This window comes from Hipposideros armiger, unplaced genomic scaffold, assembly GCF_001890085.2.
Source record: "Hipposideros armiger isolate ML-2016 unplaced genomic scaffold, ASM189008v1 scaffold_107, whole genome shotgun sequence".
Classification (NCBI taxonomy): Eukaryota; Metazoa; Chordata; class Mammalia; order Chiroptera; family Hipposideridae; genus Hipposideros; species Hipposideros armiger.
The window spans coordinates 4116853-4134419 of record NW_017731457.1 but is presented as its reverse complement, the minus strand read 5'-3'; the positions used below and the strand labels follow the sequence as shown (position 1 = coordinate 4134419).

The following is a 17567-nucleotide window of genomic DNA, read 5'->3' as shown; positions in this document are numbered from 1 at the left end:
TCTAAACCTCACACAGTGGAATTATGTATCTGCCTGCCCACGTATGGGCAAGGAGTATGAATTTTGTAAATCCCTCAATGGTTAAAAAAGAAAAGAAAAGAAAAGAAAAGAAAAGAAAAATTCTATCAGAGTGAAACTTGTCAAGGAGACACCATCCATTTTCCAAACCATTTTTTAAGGTGATTTCTCAAGTAAGTTTTGTTGTACTAATAGTAGCAAACATTTATAATATGTAGAGATAAGGAAACTAAGACAGAGAGAGGTTGAGTAACTTGCTGCCATATTTTTGCTTAGCTCCAGGCAGATGGGCATCTCCGTGTTCTTTACCACTGCACCCTATCTGTATGCCTTCTCCATGGCATCTGTGAACAGGTCTCCGTGAACACAGAGCAGGACTCAGTCACAGTGGGGAGCAAAGGTCCTGCCCTCACATGCCAGTCACCAGCATGTTGTGCATTTACACCTTTGCCTTATCAGCCTGAACGCCCCCTACCTGAATGTAGCCTTTGATCCCCTAGCCACCAGATGTCGCTTTGACTCTAGTGGAAAGCTCTTCTTGGAAGCAAAGCAGCTGTGGCTTTAACCAAAATCTTGCCAAGTTTCAACTCCATTCAATTTAACAAGTATTTATTCAAAAGCTTAACTTTGTATTGGGTGTTGTGAAACACTTTTTTAAAAGTGTAAGTTATGTTTTTGACTATCAAGTACCTAAGGAGAACAGACACCAAAAAGCCAAAATACTGTGAGTCGTTGCAAAAATGATTGAAAGGAACATTGTAGAAATGATCACCATCCAGACTAGAGCATAATGGCTCATCAGGAGCGGTTGCTTGATTGAAACTTAAAGGATGAATAAGATGAATTTAGGTCTGTGGGGAGGGAATTTATGTCCATAGCAGGGCATCCCAGAAAACAGTGTGAACACAATCACAAAGTAAAAATAATAGCAAGTCAGGTTCAAGGAACACACCTGAGGATCAAATTCCAAGTTGCCAGGTTGGTTTTCAGACTGCTGCCTTACTCCTCTGACAACACAGCCAGAGAGAGCTGTCTCTCCCTCTCTTCCACATACCCACTCCTACTCTAGTTAGGCAAGTCTTATCAGTGTCCCTTGAATAAGCCATGCTTTAAGTTACCCGTCATGTCCCAGATGTATAATCCGTAAGCCTAGGAAAAAGCAGTGTCATTGACCACAATGGGAAACCAAGAGATGGAATGGTTTCAGGAAAAGGCAGGAAGAAGTAATTATTTTTGGCAAGTGAAGTTTGAGATGACAATGGAATTTTCAAATAGGGGACCCAATATACATTTATTCAACAAATATCAGATGCCCGCTGTGTCAGGCACTGTGCTAGGCACGGTAGAAACAGCCAAAGAAGGCAGTTTATTATCTAGCAGGAGTAATAGATAGTAAACATGTACTATTAAATATGAAAGTAGAATTTAGCATATTTTGGATAAGTAAGATTTAAATATCTAGATTTGACAACCATGTATACGCTCAGAAATGAAGCCAATCAGCAAGCACTGTACAGGGTGTTGTGAAAAAACAAAAGATGAATAAGACACCATCCAATGAGGAGCTTACAATCCAGCTGAAGAGATGAGGTGGACTCACACATGTGGCCAGTGGACAATAATGGCATGAGATGCACCAATGGCAGCGTCATGTCCAGGCAGGGTACTAGTGTGATTTGGGGCTACTCCACTGCTACCCCAGGAATTTGATTATCTGACCCTCTGCCAGAGTCTTACCTACCCTCCATCATCCCATCCCCACTTCATCTCCTCCTGGACCAAAGTCCTGGTGGGTGCATAGATTGGCCAAGTCCAGCAGACATGCCCATGCTGTGGGTACAAAGAAGGCTGCAAAAGCCACTATCTGGGAGATTGTCCTAGCTCCCCTAGACTCATAAGATGGATAATCCTAAACCCTAGGAAGGGGGTTTAGAACTTGGAAGGTGAAAAAGAATGGCAAACATCAAATGACATTATGAGGGAACTATGAACTACTAAATGTGCAAAAAATAGGAGCAGAGAGCATCACTAGAGGGAGAAACTCAGGTTATAGACTTATAGAGATGAAAGGCTTCAGAGGCCACGAGGGCCACTCTTCTAACCACTGCAGGAACCACCTCTACAACCAGATGAGGAAAGACACCAGGAGGTGCCAGCATGGTTTGTAGGGTGACAACACAAACACCATCCACACCTATAAAGAAGCTCACCTCTTCCATTTTGCCATTTATACAAATAGCGCCACTTTGATTCTTCTCTACTTAGATGAGTTATCAATTTCAGTTGATTGGCCTATTTCAGGTATCTTTCCGATTTGTCCCTCTCCATTTCATCCTTGTGCTTGGATTCCCAAAACTGCCTCCTAGATGACCTTCTAGCCCTCCATTTGTCTTTTCAAATTGTGCCCCACATCAGTTTAAGGTTAATTTTCTTAAAACTGTTTTCTCTAAGTTATTCACTTGCTCAGATGACCATAATGACTCCCAAACTGCCACTGCATGAAATCGGAACTCATTTGCAGACAAAAGCCATATTGGATCCACTAACTCATAGATCCTCTACATTCATTGTTCACTAACAATGAAGAAATCCAGTCCAATGTCTTCTAACTATTAGTTTAAATCACTTGAATTCTATGATTCTACCTGCACTAAACCCATGTTTCTAACAATCCTCTCACGAATCTTATCTTTTCTGTGGCTAGGCATACCACATTGAGACAAGGAATTCTAGGAAGTGTCAGCTTTCCCAGGAGTGTAAGAGTTTACATCTCTAGAGCTTCCAAACTTCCACAGGCTATTGCCTCACTCTCTGCTTTATGTCCTTACCTCACCACCACTCATTACTTCCTTATATACAACCTCTCCTCTCCCCCATGAAAGAGAACACACCTCTTTCCACTTGTTATGCCTTCTGCCCTTCTTGCACACTCCCATTCTTTCTTTTCACTCCATAATGATTTACCCTTTTAAATCTAACAACTTGCTTCAGTGATATTATTCTTGACCTAAAAAAAAACCACAAGATAGTTCAGCCAATATCTATGCCATTGCCAAGCCTAAGGTATAGGCAGAGGAAAAAGGGAAATGAAAAAAGAAAAAAAGAAAAAGTAGTAGAAGAGAGAAGTTGGAAATGGGAAATAATGATAATTGCTGCCATTATCTAGTGTTTAAAGTATGCCATATACTTTCTATACATCCACAAACAACCTTGCAATGTAGGTATTTCTATCCTCATGTTTAAAATGATGAAATGAAGAGTAAAATGACTCACCTGAGGCTAGTAAGGGTCAGAGACCAGATTGCATCCCAGGTGAATTAAGGCTATCCTCTTGCAACTACAGCATATTACCTCTATACCAAAGAGTAAGAAAAGAACATAAAGCGGAGACAGGTAAGACCTTACCAACAATTGCTTCAAGTGCTACTAAAAAATAACAGCACCATTAGTTACCAACGATTATCTAGAAAGAGTCATTAAGTTTTTAGTATGACAAAGTTTAAGGTGTTCTCTTTTACGCAAACTCCTTTACTGTACTACACAGACACACACACTGGCATACACACTCATACATGCACATCCTCAGCTAAAAAGCTCGTATTACAATTTACATGCTCCTGATCTTTACACTTGTGTCTGGATTATATTCGTTCCTTTTTAGTTCTGACCCATGAGAACCGTTTAAGGTTCTCTTTATTTCTCCTCTTTTGCCTTAATTCATGTTTCTCCCCCCTTTCCTTACATCACTTTTATATCAGCTCTTCCTTTTATCTTTTATTCTCATCTCCTTCATTACCTACACATTTCTCTTACTTTAAGAGGGTGTTCATCTAGCAGGTTCTCAGTAGATATCTATTTTGAGCTCTATATTTTCTTTATGTCTGCCCCCCCTTTGTCTTTCAGTCTTCCTAGTCATTCCTCTTTCCCTACACCCAGTTCCCACCCTGCTCCTTCTCAATCGCCCACACCTCTTCCATTAGCCTCCCCTACTTCCTCACAAGCCCCAGTGATCCTCCCATCCACCTCGCACCCCTTTTCCCGCCTTTTCCCCCCAAGGTTCTAAAGCGCGAGGACCTCATTGTCCTCCCCCATCCTTCATTCAGCCCACAGGACAGCCTTGTTACCATGACGACAGAGCTACTCAAAGCGAAAGTCAAGGACCTGGTTGCCATGGCTTCCGCTTCTCCGCCTTCATCCCCGCCCGCGCGCCCCGCAGCGTTGGCGCCTGCGCAATGCTCAAAGTGAAGGGGCGGAACGGGGCGGAGTTTCAAGCCAGAGGGGCGGGAAGAAAGAAAAAGGATAAGAAAGGGAGTGGAGCTGGCGCCTACGGTGGCCGGAGAGGGACGCGCCAAGCCGGAGGGTGCAGAATGGTAGGCTGGGCGAAAAGGGAGGGGAGGGGGAACCGAGGGGCGTGGGCTGCACCTGCGGGGGTCCTTGGGGGCCGCCCTTTGTGGGAGCCGCTCTTTCTTCCTCCGGTCCTCAGAGGCCCTCACTTTCCTGGACGGGTGGGAGAACCGGCCTCAGAAGGAAGAGCAGCTGGAAATGGCTTTAGGGAGAAGGGGCGGGAAGAAGGCATATTAGTGGGACGAGAGGGGGCTGATTTAGGGGGTGGCTGGACCGTCCCGAGCCAGGGGGAGCGCACGGGTCGCGATCCAAGGCGTCTCGACCACTGCCGCAGGGAAGTCGCCCGAGGAATAGGGGCGCGAGGGCCTATTGGCAGTGGGGAACGCGGGTCACACTCTGTCCCCGTGCAGCCTTGAGAGGAGTGGCGGCCGGTGGGGTTAGTCCTGTGTGGGAGGGGATAATTTCCGGGTCCGAGGAGTGGACGTCCTGCCTCGGTTTATAGTCCGGTTTGCCTGGAGGTTGGGCGAGATGAGGAAGCTAAGTGGGCTTGAGGGCTTGCTCTTGGGGACCCAGGCTTTGGAATCCCGACTCTGGTGCTCTTTGCTCTCTGTCCCCACCCCATTCTCTTTCCGGAACCCAGGCCTTCCGTCTTCCTGCCCGCCCCTACCCCCATTTTAGACGCTCACGGCTCCCTTGCGCCCCTGTGTTGCCTTCCCCCCACGCTAGCAGCGCTTCCCCTTCCTCAACACCAAAAAACAAAAACAAAAACAAAAAAACACTTGAATTCTGATCTTTAGCCTACTAAACTAGTACTGTTCCACACACCCAGGGATTCCAGCCCTGGTAATATCCGTGGAGAGAACTGCAGGGAGAAGGCGATAACTCCAGGATGTGGCCTGGACCCCCTGGAACTGGGTAGCTAGGGATGCACGAGGTATCGAGGGCTCTGCACCCCTTCCCACTCTACCCAGCTTCAGCTTTGGCACACAATCATTCCCTAGGAAAGCAACCTTGGATTGCTGTGCCCTAACTGAGGAAGTGATAGGGAAATTGGTCACCTGGTATCTGGGAAGGAGTGAGCACGCAGCAGGAAGCACCGTAAAAAGGAGAGAGGAGTATCAATAGCCAAATGTCTGAATGGCGAGGAGAGAGAAGGGTGGAATTTGGGGGTCCCAGTACCATATGGTTATGTGAAGGATATTCCTTGGCATTGGACTGCACAGGAGGGCAGTGTGACTAGGATGGGGTGGAGAACTGAGGCAGCTTCTCCAGGAACAAAATACCAGATTTCAGCGTGGTGGTGGATAGAATGGGCGTGGAAGAAAGCAGACATCCCTTTGACATCACCTATGGGCTGCTTGTTACTGTGCTAGGCATTTTACTTACTTTAGAAAAACAGGGTTAGGAAGCAGGAGGTCAGAGAATAATAATAGTGACACCTAATGTGTTACAGTGCTTACCATGTGCCAGGTACTATTGCATGTAGCAACTCATTTAATCCATCTTAACAGCTCTGTAAGGTAGGTACTTTTAGTATCGCCATCTTACAGACAAGGAAACTGAGGTTCATAGACAAAGTAATTGTCCAAGGCAAATTATTTAACTAGTAGAACCAGGATTTGAACCCAAATGGCAGACAGACTCAGAAACTCTGACACCCCCCAGAAGGAAAGGCACCAGCTGGTAGGAATACCCAGAGTTGAGAGCAAGGGCTGATTTTTTTAAGAAAGTAGAGGCTGTGAGTGGAGAAGTGTTAGGTAGAATGAGTGTTTTTGAAAGAAAAACTCAGAGAACCAAATCTCTGCCTCTCCTCCACTCCATCTCCCCACCAGATGCGATTCATGCTGCTGTTCAGCCGGCAGGGAAAGCTGCGGCTGCAAAAATGGTACCTGGCCACATCAGACAAAGAGAGAAAGAAGATGGTTCGGGAGCTTATGCAGGTTGTTCTTGCTCGCAAGCCCAAGATGTGCAGCTTCCTAGAGTGGAGGGACCTCAAAGTCGTCTATAAGAGGTGACTCCCGCCTACTTTCAGACCTGCCTAGATCCTGCTTGACTGGGGCCTGGCAATGGGTTTAAATGGCTGATTAATAAGTGGTCCCTAGGTCAGGGAGAACTGGGAGCTAAAGACATCTGAAGGGCAGTGATGAACTCCAGCTTCCTTTCCTTTCCAAACTCACCTTGAAGTCTTGTTCCCTGCGTGGTTTTGCTCAAGCCTGACACCTATGCCACATACCTCTTTCCCAAAGTCCCTACATGTCTTTTGCTGTCTCAGTCAATAGTCATAAATCCTGCGCCACTTTTTTTTCTTAAGGTTTTTATTAAAATATAGCTAATGTACATCATAGTAATTCAACAGTACCCACTTGGTCCTATACAAAGTTATTACCATATTATTGAGTATATTCCCAATGCTAAAGAAGAGATTATAAGTCCAGCAACCATCTGACACTGTACCACAGCTATCACAATATCACTGACTATATTTTCTACGCTGTGTTTTACATCCTCAAGATTTGTTTGTTTTATACCTGGAACTTTCAACCTCTTATTCCTCTTTATCTTTTTCACCCTTTTTAAAATTTTCAATCATTCAATTACAGTTGGTATTCAATATTACTTTATATTAAATTTCAGGTGTACAGCACAGTGGTTAGACATTTATATAATTTACGAAGTGATCCTCCTGACTAGTACCCAACTGGCACTATACCTAGTTATTACCTTATTACTGACTCTGTTCCCTGTACTTTGCTTTACATCCCCATTACTATTTTATAACTACCAGTTTGTATTTCTTAATCCCTTCACCTTTTTTACCTGGTCCCCAACCTCCTCCCTTCTGTCACCCCCATAGATCTAGTACCCATCTGACACCATACATAGTTATTACAATGCTATTGACTATATTCTTATGCTATACCCTACGTCCCCATAACTACTGTGTTAACAACCAATTTGTACTTCTCAATCCTTTCCTCTTTTTCACCTACCCTCAACCCCCCTCTCATCTGGCAACCATGAAAATGTTGTATCTATGAGTTTGTTTCTATTTCATTTGTTTATTTTGTTCTTTAGATTCCACTTATAGGTGAAATCATATGACATCTGTCTTTTGCTGTCTGACTTACTCCACTCAGCACAATACCCTCTAGGTCCATCCATGTTGTCGCAGATGGCAAGATTTCATTCTTTTTTATGACTGAGTAATCTTGCACCACTTTTCCCAACACACACACATGCACTCACGCGCACACACACTCAAACACACTCACCCTTTCCAGTCCCTTCTCTGAGCAGGTGAATTAGGTGGCTCAGGTTTTTGCTGAGCCAAACTGAGCAGGTCAGATATCAAGAGGAAAGAGCTTGGTCTTTGCTTGTTTTTCTTAATGGCCAAGCGAGTTCCTTTTTGCATACCCTGGGGCTACCCTGCCTGTGTCCAGTAGCCACGCAGACCCTGGGCTGAAAAATGGAATGAGCTCAGAATGCCTGGGTCCTGAAGCAGGCCCAGTAGCTCTCCCAGCTCTCTCATGCACCCCTGTCCTCAGATATGCCAGCCTCTACTTCTGCTGCGCCATCGAGGGCCAAGACAATGAGCTCATCACACTGGAGCTGATCCACCGATATGTGGAGCTCCTGGACAAATACTTCGGCAGCGTAAGTCTCCCCATGCTCTCCAGTTTCCATTCTCAGAAATCCCCTCTTTCTTCCAAACTCTGGGGCCCTTCTACTCTCTGCCCTAGGAGTCCCAGGAGAGATGAAGTTGGAGCAATGAGAACAGTAATTAATCCCCCTCTTTAAGCCTTAAACCTATTAGCCATGCTCCTTCATCCGTCCAGGGGAGAAGGGTGGGGACCAGAATCTGCCACTTAATCAGTCCATCTAGAGCTCAGCTCAGACTTCTCACAAAAGGACAGAGGCTATGTTCAGATTTTATCAGTGGTTCCTGACCTTGACTTTGCATTGGAATCTTTTGGAGAGTTTTTTAAAAATAGCAATGCCTGGGTCCCACCGCAGAGGTTCTGAATTAACTGATCTGGGGTATAGCCCGGGCATTGGCAGTCAGCTCAGATCTTAGATGGGGAATAGTAATAACTCCATAATTTGTATTCCACCTAACAGTTTACCATGTGCTTTTAGATTCTCTTATTTGCTCCTCATTGCATTCTACAAGTAGGTGTTGATGTCTCCATTTTCAGATGAGAAAACTAAAGCTCAGAGAAATGAGATGACATATACAGCTAGGTGGTTAGTGTGGAGAGCCCTGCTTGGATATCCAGTTTTTTTGATCCAGAATCTCCTCCTTCCCTTCCCTTCCCCACAGTACCTAGGAAAGGAGGCTAGCCCAGCTGCTGGTGGGAACAATGTCACAGGTTTGGGGGGGAAGGCAACAAGAGTCATAGTCAAGAGCAACTAATATTTTATGATCACAGAGAAAGAGGCAAGAGAAGGAGAAGGAAAAGCTGAACCAAGTCTTAAGGCCTAGGGGTTGGGAGGACATAGACCTGGGACAAGAACCCTAGGTGGGAGGAGTGGTCGTGAAGAATATGTGGAGCTGTGTTGAGAAAAGAGGTGGGGCAGCTGGGGTGCAGGTGGGGTAGGAATGCACTTCAATACTCAACTCTGCCTTCTCCCCCTCCTTCCAGGTATGCGAGCTGGACATCATCTTTAACTTTGAGAAGGCCTACTTCATCTTGGATGAGTTTTTGATGGGCGGTGATGTCCAGGACACCTCCAAGAAGAGTGTGCTGAAGGCTATTGAGCAGGCCGACCTGCTGCAGGAGGTAGGGGCCTGGGACAGTGAGGAGGAGGAGGAGTGCTGTGGTGGAGGGTGCCCTCCCTGCCCTGGACACCCTTCCAGCTGGCCAGAGCCGCCACCTTCCCACCTCTGCCGAGGGGGCCCTCTCCCTGTGGCGCCTGGCCCTCACAATGCCCAGTTGGCCAGCTTTTTCTCAAGCCCTGACTGCTTGGGGTGGGAGGTGGGGGTGGCGACAGTCTACCTGTGTCAATTCTCCCCTCCTTCCCCCAAGAACGAGGTGTCTCACCCCAGCCGAGTCTCCTTTGTCCCACGCTACTGTTGGCATTTTAATATTATTCAGAGAATTGGAGAAGGGGCACATAGTAGATGATTCTTTTCCTTCCTGGTGTCTTCTCTCCCCCCCCCCTTTTTTTTATACACACATATACTCAAAATGAGCCTCTGCTTCTCAGAAGCAAAAGGCTATAGGGATTTGGGGGTTGGGGTGGAGGGCACCTAGCTGTTGGTTCACCCTACTATCCAGCACCCCTGCCCTCACCCCATTACTGCCTGCCCCCTCTCTGTTGTGCCACTGCTGAGACTTGGTGCAGGAAGATGAGTCACCGGAATCTGCAGTGACGAGCAAGCCGGCCTGAGCTGGCTCTGAGGAGGGGGAAAGATGGGGGGCTCATTTCTGCAGCAGGAGAAAAAGCAGAATTGAACTTGTCACCTCACTGGCCCAGGTTCCCCTTCATACACACACACACACACACACACACACACACACACACACTCACACACACATACACACATGCTCTGGCACACACACACCCCTGTTACTAGTGCTCTGTTCAGACCCTAATGACTCATCTCTCTGCAGTCTAGTTCACCTTCCCTCAGGGACCTGATGCCAACCTCTTACTCCCCCAGCCCCTGAAAAAAAGGACCCAACCATCGCCACCCCCCAGCCCTTGGAAAGGAGGTGTCCGAGCCCCCTCAGATACTAAGGCTGAGCCCCCTGCTCACCAATTTCTGGCTTTGTGTTCTCTGGGTAGTGGTGGACTCAGCCTGGACCCACTCCTTGCCACAGTTGGCTCTGGAGGGGGCTGGGGGAAGTGGGGGTTTAGGAGGCTGGGAAGCTCCCTTGAAGGGTCTTCAGCTGTTCTGGCCTTGGGCTCACATTGGCTTCTCTCTCCCCTCCCCTTTTCTCTGTGTGCTTCCCCCACTCTGCCTCTGTCCTCATGATGCTGTTGTCTTGCCCACTCACCTTCCTCATTTCTTGTCTGCCTCTCCTGGTGTCTCTGCGTCACCCTGTCTTTGCCTTAGGAGGATGAGTCGCCTCGAAGTGTGCTGGAGGAGATGGGTCTGGCATAGCCCCCACCCGGGCCACGTGGAGATGTGGGGAGCTGGTGGAGAGGCAGGGCACGAGTGGCCCTTTTCTGGGTAGGACTCGGCTGCCCCTCCTCTGCTGCCTCACCTTCTTTTGGAGTGAGCTGTGGGCTCAGGACCCTCAAACATTCCCTCCCTCCACCTCTTATCTCCTCTTTCCCCTTTTCACACTGAAGGTTTTCAGAGCTAGGAGGCAGGAAAATGTGACCAAGACAGGGGTGCTATTTGGCTTTCATTCCCTGCCTTTGAAGAACTAATGTTACCCCAAACGTCCTTCCCTCCCTTATAACTGTAAATATATATAAATACGTCAGGTTAAAGGGAAAATGTTTTCAGGGCTCTTCTCTTCTCCCTGCCCCATAACCTACCTCCACCCCTCCCTGCAGCCAGCCAGGGCAGCTTCTCTGCCTGGAAGGGTGGCATCTGTGTAGTGAGAGGGCTGTCCTTCCCTCATCTGCCCTTCCTTCTTGGCTGCAGTAGGGCCTGTGCCCAATGCCCGAGGAGGAAAAACATAGTTAATTTTTTTCTAACCTTACCACTTTGAGGGGAGGGAAGGCTGGGGGAAGGGCCGGCTTCATGGGAGATTGGGTCCTGTCCCTTACTCCATGTTCTGGGTGAGGCGGGAGCTAAGGGGGTGGGGTGGGGAATTGTCTGACTATTTCATTTTCTCTGAAATAAAAGGAAAAGCATTTCTGGACTTTGCCTGCCTGAGACTCTTGTGAAAGAAGGCAGGGCTGCTGGGCTGTCAGGAAGGGAAGGGAACACTGTACATTCAACTCTTCCCCAAAACTGGGGTTGCCAGATTTAGGGTCCAAAAAAAGAGGATACCCAGTTAGATTTGTATGGTAATGAATAAATGAATAATTTTTTAAAAAAGAAATTTTATTGGGGAACAGTGTGTTTTTCCAGGACCCATCAGCTCCAAGTCAAGTAGTTGTTTCAATCTAATTGTGGAGGGTGCAACTCAGTGGCTCATGTAGGGATCAAACCAGCAACCTTGGTGTTTACGGGCACTGCGCTCTAACCACCTGAGCTAACCGGCCAGCCCTGGTAATGAATAATTTTTAAGGATAAATGTATCCTATGCAAATATATCCATTGTTTATCTGAAGTGCATGTTTAACTGGGTGCCCTGTATTTTCTCAGACACCCCTACCCCAAACCGATTTGCTAGTTGAATGCCTCTCTGACCAGCTCCCAGGGCTGCCTTCAGCCAGGGAGGAGAAACTTCTCGGGACTCTCAAGTTTCTTTGTGGAAGATTTCATTTGCCTGCTTTAGTTTTATTTGGGAAGGAGACTCAAGAGTTCAAGGGTATATCCCACCCCCTATGCTTAGAAAAGGGTTGAGAAGTGGCCTAAACCAGGATGTTTCTGTGGCTGCCATATTTCTTGTGAACTATGTAGGACCAGTGAATTCAGGGAGAAGTTAAGGAGGCGGGTGGGTAAGGTGAAACAGGGCTGTGGGGAGCCACTAGCGCTGCCTTTGTGGTCCCAGATTCACCGAAAGAACCTCCTACGTGGCCCTGAGCTGTGGCTTCTAATCTACTTTGCATCTCTCTGCCAGGCCCTGGGAACCCATAACTTTAACCACCACCACCACCCCCAAACTGGAAATGGAATCTAGGGTTTCCTAATGGATGTGAGCCTATTCTACCTCCCCCCTCCCATACGGTTTAAAGTGCTTCTGCCACTCAACCCTCACTTTTGGGCAGAAGAGTGTTGTGGCTGGCATTTCCCTCACCGCCCCTTGGGAAGGACCACACAGGCCCAAGGGGACGGGTGAATAACCGAGAACAAAGTCCTAATAAAATAGTCACTTTTATTTCTTAGCAAAACTATTTCCTCCGTGAGGGGTATTTACAACAGAGAAGGGGGAAAAGGGGTAAATTCACAGCGATTGGGAGAGGGCGGAGAGGCTTGTGTGAGGCCCAAAGGCCTGGAGACAGACACAATTGGAACTGCTTTTTCCGGTTTCGGGGACGTCCCAAGAGGGACTAAGTGGGGACGGCGCCCCGCGCGGGGTAGGAACTCGCACAAACCACCCGCCCGCCTAGGCTGTCCCCCCGGACACCAGTGAGTGAGTTTGTAGAGTTCGGGCCTCGGACCAAAGAAGAGGTCTGACAGGTCCCGGCACAATCCGGGGGCGGGGCAGTCCGCGGACGGAGGTGGGGCGGGAGCCGAAGGTGGGGGCGGGACGCATGCAAACACCCAGAGTGGGGAGGAGCGACACGGAGGGGGGTGACAGCGCGCGCGGCGGCGGCGCGCGAGGGCGGAGCCCAGGCGAGTCACGGGCGCCGGAGCAGCACGTGCTCGATGTAATTCTCCAGCTCTTCCTGCTCCTGCAGCCGGCGCTCCTCCGCTTCCGCCTCCTGCGCGCGCGGTGCCTGGGCCTCCCCGCCAGCATAGTGGCGCGAAGGCGGCAGGGCGTGGTGGTAGTGGCGACGGCGCGAGACAGCGGGAGGCTGCAGGGTCCGCGGCCGGATGTAGTTGGGAAAAGGGTGGTAGGGCCCCGGGGGAAACACCTCGTCGTCCTCCCGATCCCAGGGCGGGAGCACCTCGTTCCAGTCGGGCAGCTCGTCTCGAGCGGGGGCGGGGGGCGGGGGCTGCGGAGAGCGGACATGAGTGGGGGCGGGGGCAACCCGGGGGGGCGGCACAGGCTCCGGAGGGGCATTCTTCTTCCGCTTCCGCTTCTCCTCCACCTCCTCAATGATGCTGACCACGTCGTCCGCTGGCAGGTGGAGTTTAGTGGACAGCTCAATGAGGCTATCGATCGTCTGCGGGTCCATCTCTTCGTCGTCGTCCTCCTCCTCCCCGCCCTCCTCTGCCCCCTCAGCCTCCTTCCGACGGTGGCCAGGGGTCTCTTCCTGGGAGCGCTTGTCCTCGGCTCCAGCTTCACCGTCCTCCTCCTCAGCGAACAGTAGCGCGTTCTGCCGCGCCCTCTCTGCCTCCTCCGCCTCCGCCTCCGCCTCCGCCGCCTCCTCATCCTCCTCTCCTACCCTCTCCTCCCCGCCGCGTCTCTCCTGCTCCGCCTCCTCCTCCCTCTCGCTCTCTCGCTCCTCCTGCTGCAGCCCTCGACCCCCAAGGCCGCGCTGCCGGGTCCCGCCCTGCAGCAAATACTGGAGCAGCAGGTCGGAAGCGAGGTCGGCCAGCCGCTCTTCTTGCGCGGCAGCCTGCCGTGTGGCTTCCGCCTGCCGGCGCCCGGCCTCTACCTGTGCCAGCCCTTGCTGTAGAAGGCGCTCCCCTGCCTCGGAGCCGCCCAGGAGTGAGCTCTCTGGCCGGCGCGCCTTGGGGAAGGGGCCGCCCAGGCTTTGGTACGCTTTGGACAAGGGTGCCAATGCCTCGCCTAGGTGTGTTTTGGGGGAGGGCACTTTTTCCCCTAACTGGTGGGCTTCGGGAAGGGGGCCGCTCTCGGGCATATGAGCCTGGAATTGCGGGGAAGCCGGGGGCGGCAGGGGGGCGCGCTCGGGGACACGCGCCTGGAACTCTCCCCAGGAAGCACGCCACACGCGCTCGGGTCCGGGGCTCTCCAGGTTGACTCGGGTTAGCGTATGTGTGCGAGTTTCCGTCTCTGCCGCCGCGGTCTCTTGCTGTCGCTTGGTGTTGCTCGGGCTGAAATCTCGCAGTTCCTGGAGCAGGGAAGCCAGTGCCTCCAGCTCCTCTGAGGGGTCGCCCGCCTCGGGACCATTCTCCTGAGTCTGAGGACGAGGTGGGGCCGCAGGCGCTTGGATCTCTGGTGATGGGAGGCTGTGGGTCTGGCTGCGCACGGTCTCGGTCAACAGAGCTTCTGCTGCTTCTTCCGCTGGCTCCTGCTGAGAGCCTCCGGGTGCGGGGGGCGAGGCCGGGCGATCGAGTGCCTGCAGCAGCACCGCGGCCAGCGCCCGGGGATCCACGCCCTGGAAAAGCTCTCCCTCGTCCTGCGGCTCTGAATTTCGAGCGGCTCGGACCTCTGGGGCGCTACCACCCTTCGGCCCGGGCACTACGTCCCCAGCTACCGGCTCTTTATGCTCAGAGCTGAGGGGAGGTGGCTGCGTCTCGGGGCGCCCTGGGGGCACTGCTCCCAGCCCCTTAATCAGTAGAAGGAAGCAGAAGAGGGCAGAAGCCGGCAACCTGAGCGATTTCATGACCAATGGACTGTCGGAGACTGTGAAAATAGAAAGGGCCAAAGAAAGAAAAGATTTCTTTAAGAATTTTCTGCTCTCTGATTCTGTATTCCCTCCCCCCACCTTTAACCAGGAAATCCGGGCTTTCCTGATTCCCCTAACCTTACCCAGAAGAGGGACGTTTAGGAGCAAAGGAGGAAGATGTTGTGCCGATCTCTGGTGTCGTGTAAATGGGAAAATGCCCGCAACCCTTTCACCCACGGTGCTTCCTCGCCCCCTTCTCTGAGCCATCTCATTGCCAGCGCCCACGTACTAAGCAGCAAGGATAAGGGGGAAATCTCTGCTCCCTCCCCACAGGACTCCCCGGATGGTGCGTGGGCGACTTCAGCAAGAGAAAAGCGGTGACTTCCTCATTTACCAGGGACCCTTACGGGGGGCTCCCCGCTGTGTTTTTAATACCCCCATCCGGGAGGAGCGAGACCCCTCCCTCATGCCCACGGCTGCCGAGGATTTGAGGGACGGATAGAGGCGTATTTACCAGTTGGTGTCACGACGAGGGAGGTGGAGAGGAGGGTGAGGCGGGGTGGGGAGAGGGGAAGATCAGGACGCGTCCGCCTCGGCAACGAGCGGTGGCTGGGATACGAGCGATGATGGAGGTCTGGCGTCTAGTGGACTAGGCTCAGCTGGGTCGGCGCAGCTCCTGTCGGCTCGCTCGTTCCGTCTTCAGCACGCTGGACAGCGCCCGCGCCGTTCCTGCTTTATAAAGGGGAGCACGCGGGGTCACGTGGGCTCTCCCCGCCCCACTGACGTCAGTGTTCATTCATGGGGAAGCGGGCGGGAGCCGAGAGGCAGGAGGATGCCCAGCTATTGGAGAATGCCGTTCTTTCCCGGCATGCGCCTGCGCGATGGGGCACTTGGTTGGAGAGGCGTGCGCTAGCAAGCACCGAGGGAATGAATGAATGAATGAATGAAATGCCGAGGCGGGAGGGGTTGGGGGCTCTGAATGAATGAAGGAGGGACGAGGAGAAAAGGATGAATGAGTGAATGCGGGAATGAATGGAAAGGTGGATGCAGAGGCGCAGGAAGGCAGGAGGGTGGGTTACAGAGCAGCTTGCAGCGTCGGGAGCCTGTATTGCAGAATGGAATAGGATGGGGCACTCCCAGGTCTGACTGAGCACCAGTAGGACATCCATACTGGGGAGGAGGAGGATAAGTATTCCAAAGCCGTGGGGGGAACGGGCAGGCTCCCCATCCCCCGACCTCACGGTCCGTGGGGAACACACCCAAGGACAGCGCGAACCTGAGAAAGGAGGGACGGACCTGCCCTCCTGCAGGCGCTCTCCGCGGATCCGCGGTGTGGGTTGCCGGCCCTGGGCCGGGGCAGATAGGTGAATTTTGCGGTTTTAATAATCCCACCGAAAAGGGACCAAGTCGGAAGAGAAAGGGGAAAGACTGAGGATCTGTGTGCCTCTGTGTCGTGTCTGTTGACGGTCGGTGCGTGTCTGGAGAAAAAGGTGTGTCTGTCCTTCTGTCCAGCTGACTGTAGCTGTCAGCGCCCCCGCTATGCCCCTTTTCAGCCTACCTCTCTCCTCACCCTCCTGCTTCTTTTCCTCTCGTTTCCCCCCTAAAGGACGTTTGGAGGGCAAGAGCAGACCAGGTGGGGAGGGGGTTGCGCAGGTGGGGGGGTGACTCAACTCCAGCTCTTTCCACCGCTTAAAGGGAAGGTTTGAACGCGATGCGGGGGGAAGGGGGCGGCGTGCAACGTCAGAGATTGCCCCTTATTGCCACCAGACCCCTCGTCCGTATCTCCTGCCAGGAGGGTTGGGGCTGGGGGCTTGGACAGCTAGAGGTTCCGGGGGGTTGGGGGCGATGACGCACAGATTGCGCAGAGAATCCATCAGCGAGCCGGGGCCAGTGAAGGGAGACCATCTGTGGGCGGGGGTGCGGAGGGGGGACGGAAATGAGGAGGGGGCAGGGAAGAGGGGGAGGGAACCAAGGGGAGCAGCCACTGCAGGAATGAAGGGGAGGGAGAGAGGGGGGCTGCAGTGCAGACAGAGCTGTGCGGGGGCGTGGGCAGGGAAAGGGGGGAGTGACAATGACACACACTAGATACAAGAACTGCGGACACAAGGGTGCCCATGGGCACACGCAAGGCACCCCAGCCCTAAGACTCTGGAAATCAGGATCAGGGTTGACTGTCAGGGGCTCAGAAACTCTTTCAGAGCCATTGCTCAACCCCCTCTTCATCTCTTCCTAACACTGACCCTCATTTTCCTCTCTGACACACACAACCATACACACACACACACACACACACACACTCACTCACGTGTTTTCCCTCTACCGCCAACAGTAGCTTCTCGGTTCCATCAGTGGTTTGACTTTCCCAGAAGAAAGCCCATCAGCTCTGCGGGGAAAGAGGTGGGGAGGAGTAGGACAGAGGAAAGCGAGAAGAGAAGGCGGCAGGAGAGGAGGAAGGAATGAATCTGGAACAGGTAGAAGGAACAGGCTAAAGGGGGGGGGGGGACCAAAAACCAGAACCAAGTTGACTGTGAAGATGCCAAGAAAAGGAGGGAGAGGAAGGGGCAGCAGACCCCATGGCAGTGCCTCACCCCCAACCCCACACACAGCAATTTAGGACCTCTCCCTGCCCCTTTGTGCTCCCCTCATTCCTCTTCCTTTCTCTCCCCCTCTCCCCTTTATCTTCTCAGCCCCGTTACTGAAAGCAGTGGAATGGGGAGGGGGTCACGTTACCTTCCTGAGGAGGATGAATCAGAGAGATGGTTCAGACATCTGGAGAGGGGGAGGGGAAGTCGTCCAAGAGAGAAGAAAGGGGCAGGGAGCAAGGGGAGGAGACTGAGAGGCTGACGGGGCTCAGAGACCAAGTGTGAGATGAGGGGAGACAGGCACCTAGAGAAACTATGTTCCTGTAGGCTCATGTATGTGCATGTACATATGTGTGTATGTGTACAGAGATTAAT

General features: G+C 51.6%; 2 protein-coding genes and 1 long non-coding RNA gene across 5 annotated transcripts in view; 1 reads left to right on the top strand and 2 right to left on the bottom strand.

Annotated features, from left to right (window-relative positions):
- Positions 1-4225, bottom strand: part of LOC109385047 (uncharacterized) — a 90869-nt gene extending 86644 nt beyond the window's left edge. The window contains exons 1-2 of the long non-coding RNA XR_002124545.1: positions 4180-4225; positions 3292-3371 (exon numbers count right to left, since the gene is read on the bottom strand). This is a non-coding gene — a long non-coding RNA (uncharacterized LOC109385047). The remainder of the gene's footprint in view (positions 1-3291; positions 3372-4179) is intronic.
- An 80-nt stretch (positions 4226-4305) lies between these two features.
- Positions 4306-11327, top strand: AP1S1 (adaptor related protein complex 1 subunit sigma 1). Of its 2 annotated transcripts, none has more exons than XM_019646815.1 (5): positions 4306-4388; positions 6195-6373; positions 7908-8016; positions 9006-9143; positions 10424-11321. In XM_019646815.1, the coding sequence occupies exons 1-5, from the start codon at positions 4386-4388 to the stop codon at positions 10469-10471; spliced, it is 477 nt and encodes a 158-aa protein (XP_019502360.1). In that variant the 5' UTR covers positions 4306-4385; the 3' UTR covers positions 10472-11321. The 2 variants fall into 2 exon arrangements, with proteins under 2 accessions (XP_019502360.1, XP_019502359.1); XM_019646814.1 differs by lacking the exon at positions 4306-4388 and adding an exon at positions 5191-5296 and having other exon boundaries at positions 10424-11327.
- A 958-nt stretch (positions 11328-12285) lies between these two features.
- Positions 12286-15341, bottom strand: VGF (VGF nerve growth factor inducible). 2 transcript variants are annotated; one of them, XM_019646830.1, is made up of 2 exons: positions 15125-15341; positions 12286-14627 (listed from the first exon to the last, which is right to left on the bottom strand). In XM_019646830.1, exon 2 carries the CDS (start codon positions 14605-14607, stop codon positions 12772-12774), a length of 1836 nt encoding a protein of 611 aa, XP_019502375.1. In that variant the 5' UTR covers positions 14608-14627; positions 15125-15341; the 3' UTR covers positions 12286-12771. The 2 variants fall into 2 exon arrangements, with proteins under 2 accessions (XP_019502375.1, XP_019502374.1); XM_019646829.1 differs by lacking the exon at positions 15125-15341 and adding an exon at positions 14754-14882 and having other exon boundaries at positions 12289-14627.
- Between the last annotated feature and the right edge of the window lie 2226 nt (positions 15342-17567).

Coding starts and splice junctions, on each gene's coding strand:
- AP1S1 (XM_019646814.1), top strand. Junction 8,017..9,005: donor TGGACAAATACTTCGGCAGC/GTAAGTCTCCCC, acceptor CCCTCCTTCCAG/GTATGCGAGCTGGACATCAT. Junction 9,144..10,423: donor AGGCCGACCTGCTGCAGGAG/GTAGGGGCCTGG, acceptor TCTTTGCCTTAG/GAGGATGAGTCGCCTCGAAG.
- VGF (XM_019646829.1), bottom strand. CDS start 14,877: ATGGCTCAGAGAAGGGGGCGAGGAAGCACCGTGGGTGAAAGGGTTGCG. Junction 14,628..14,753: donor CCTAAACGTCCCTCTTCTGG/GTAAGGTTAGGG, acceptor CTATTTTCACAG/TCTCCGACAGTCCATTGGTC.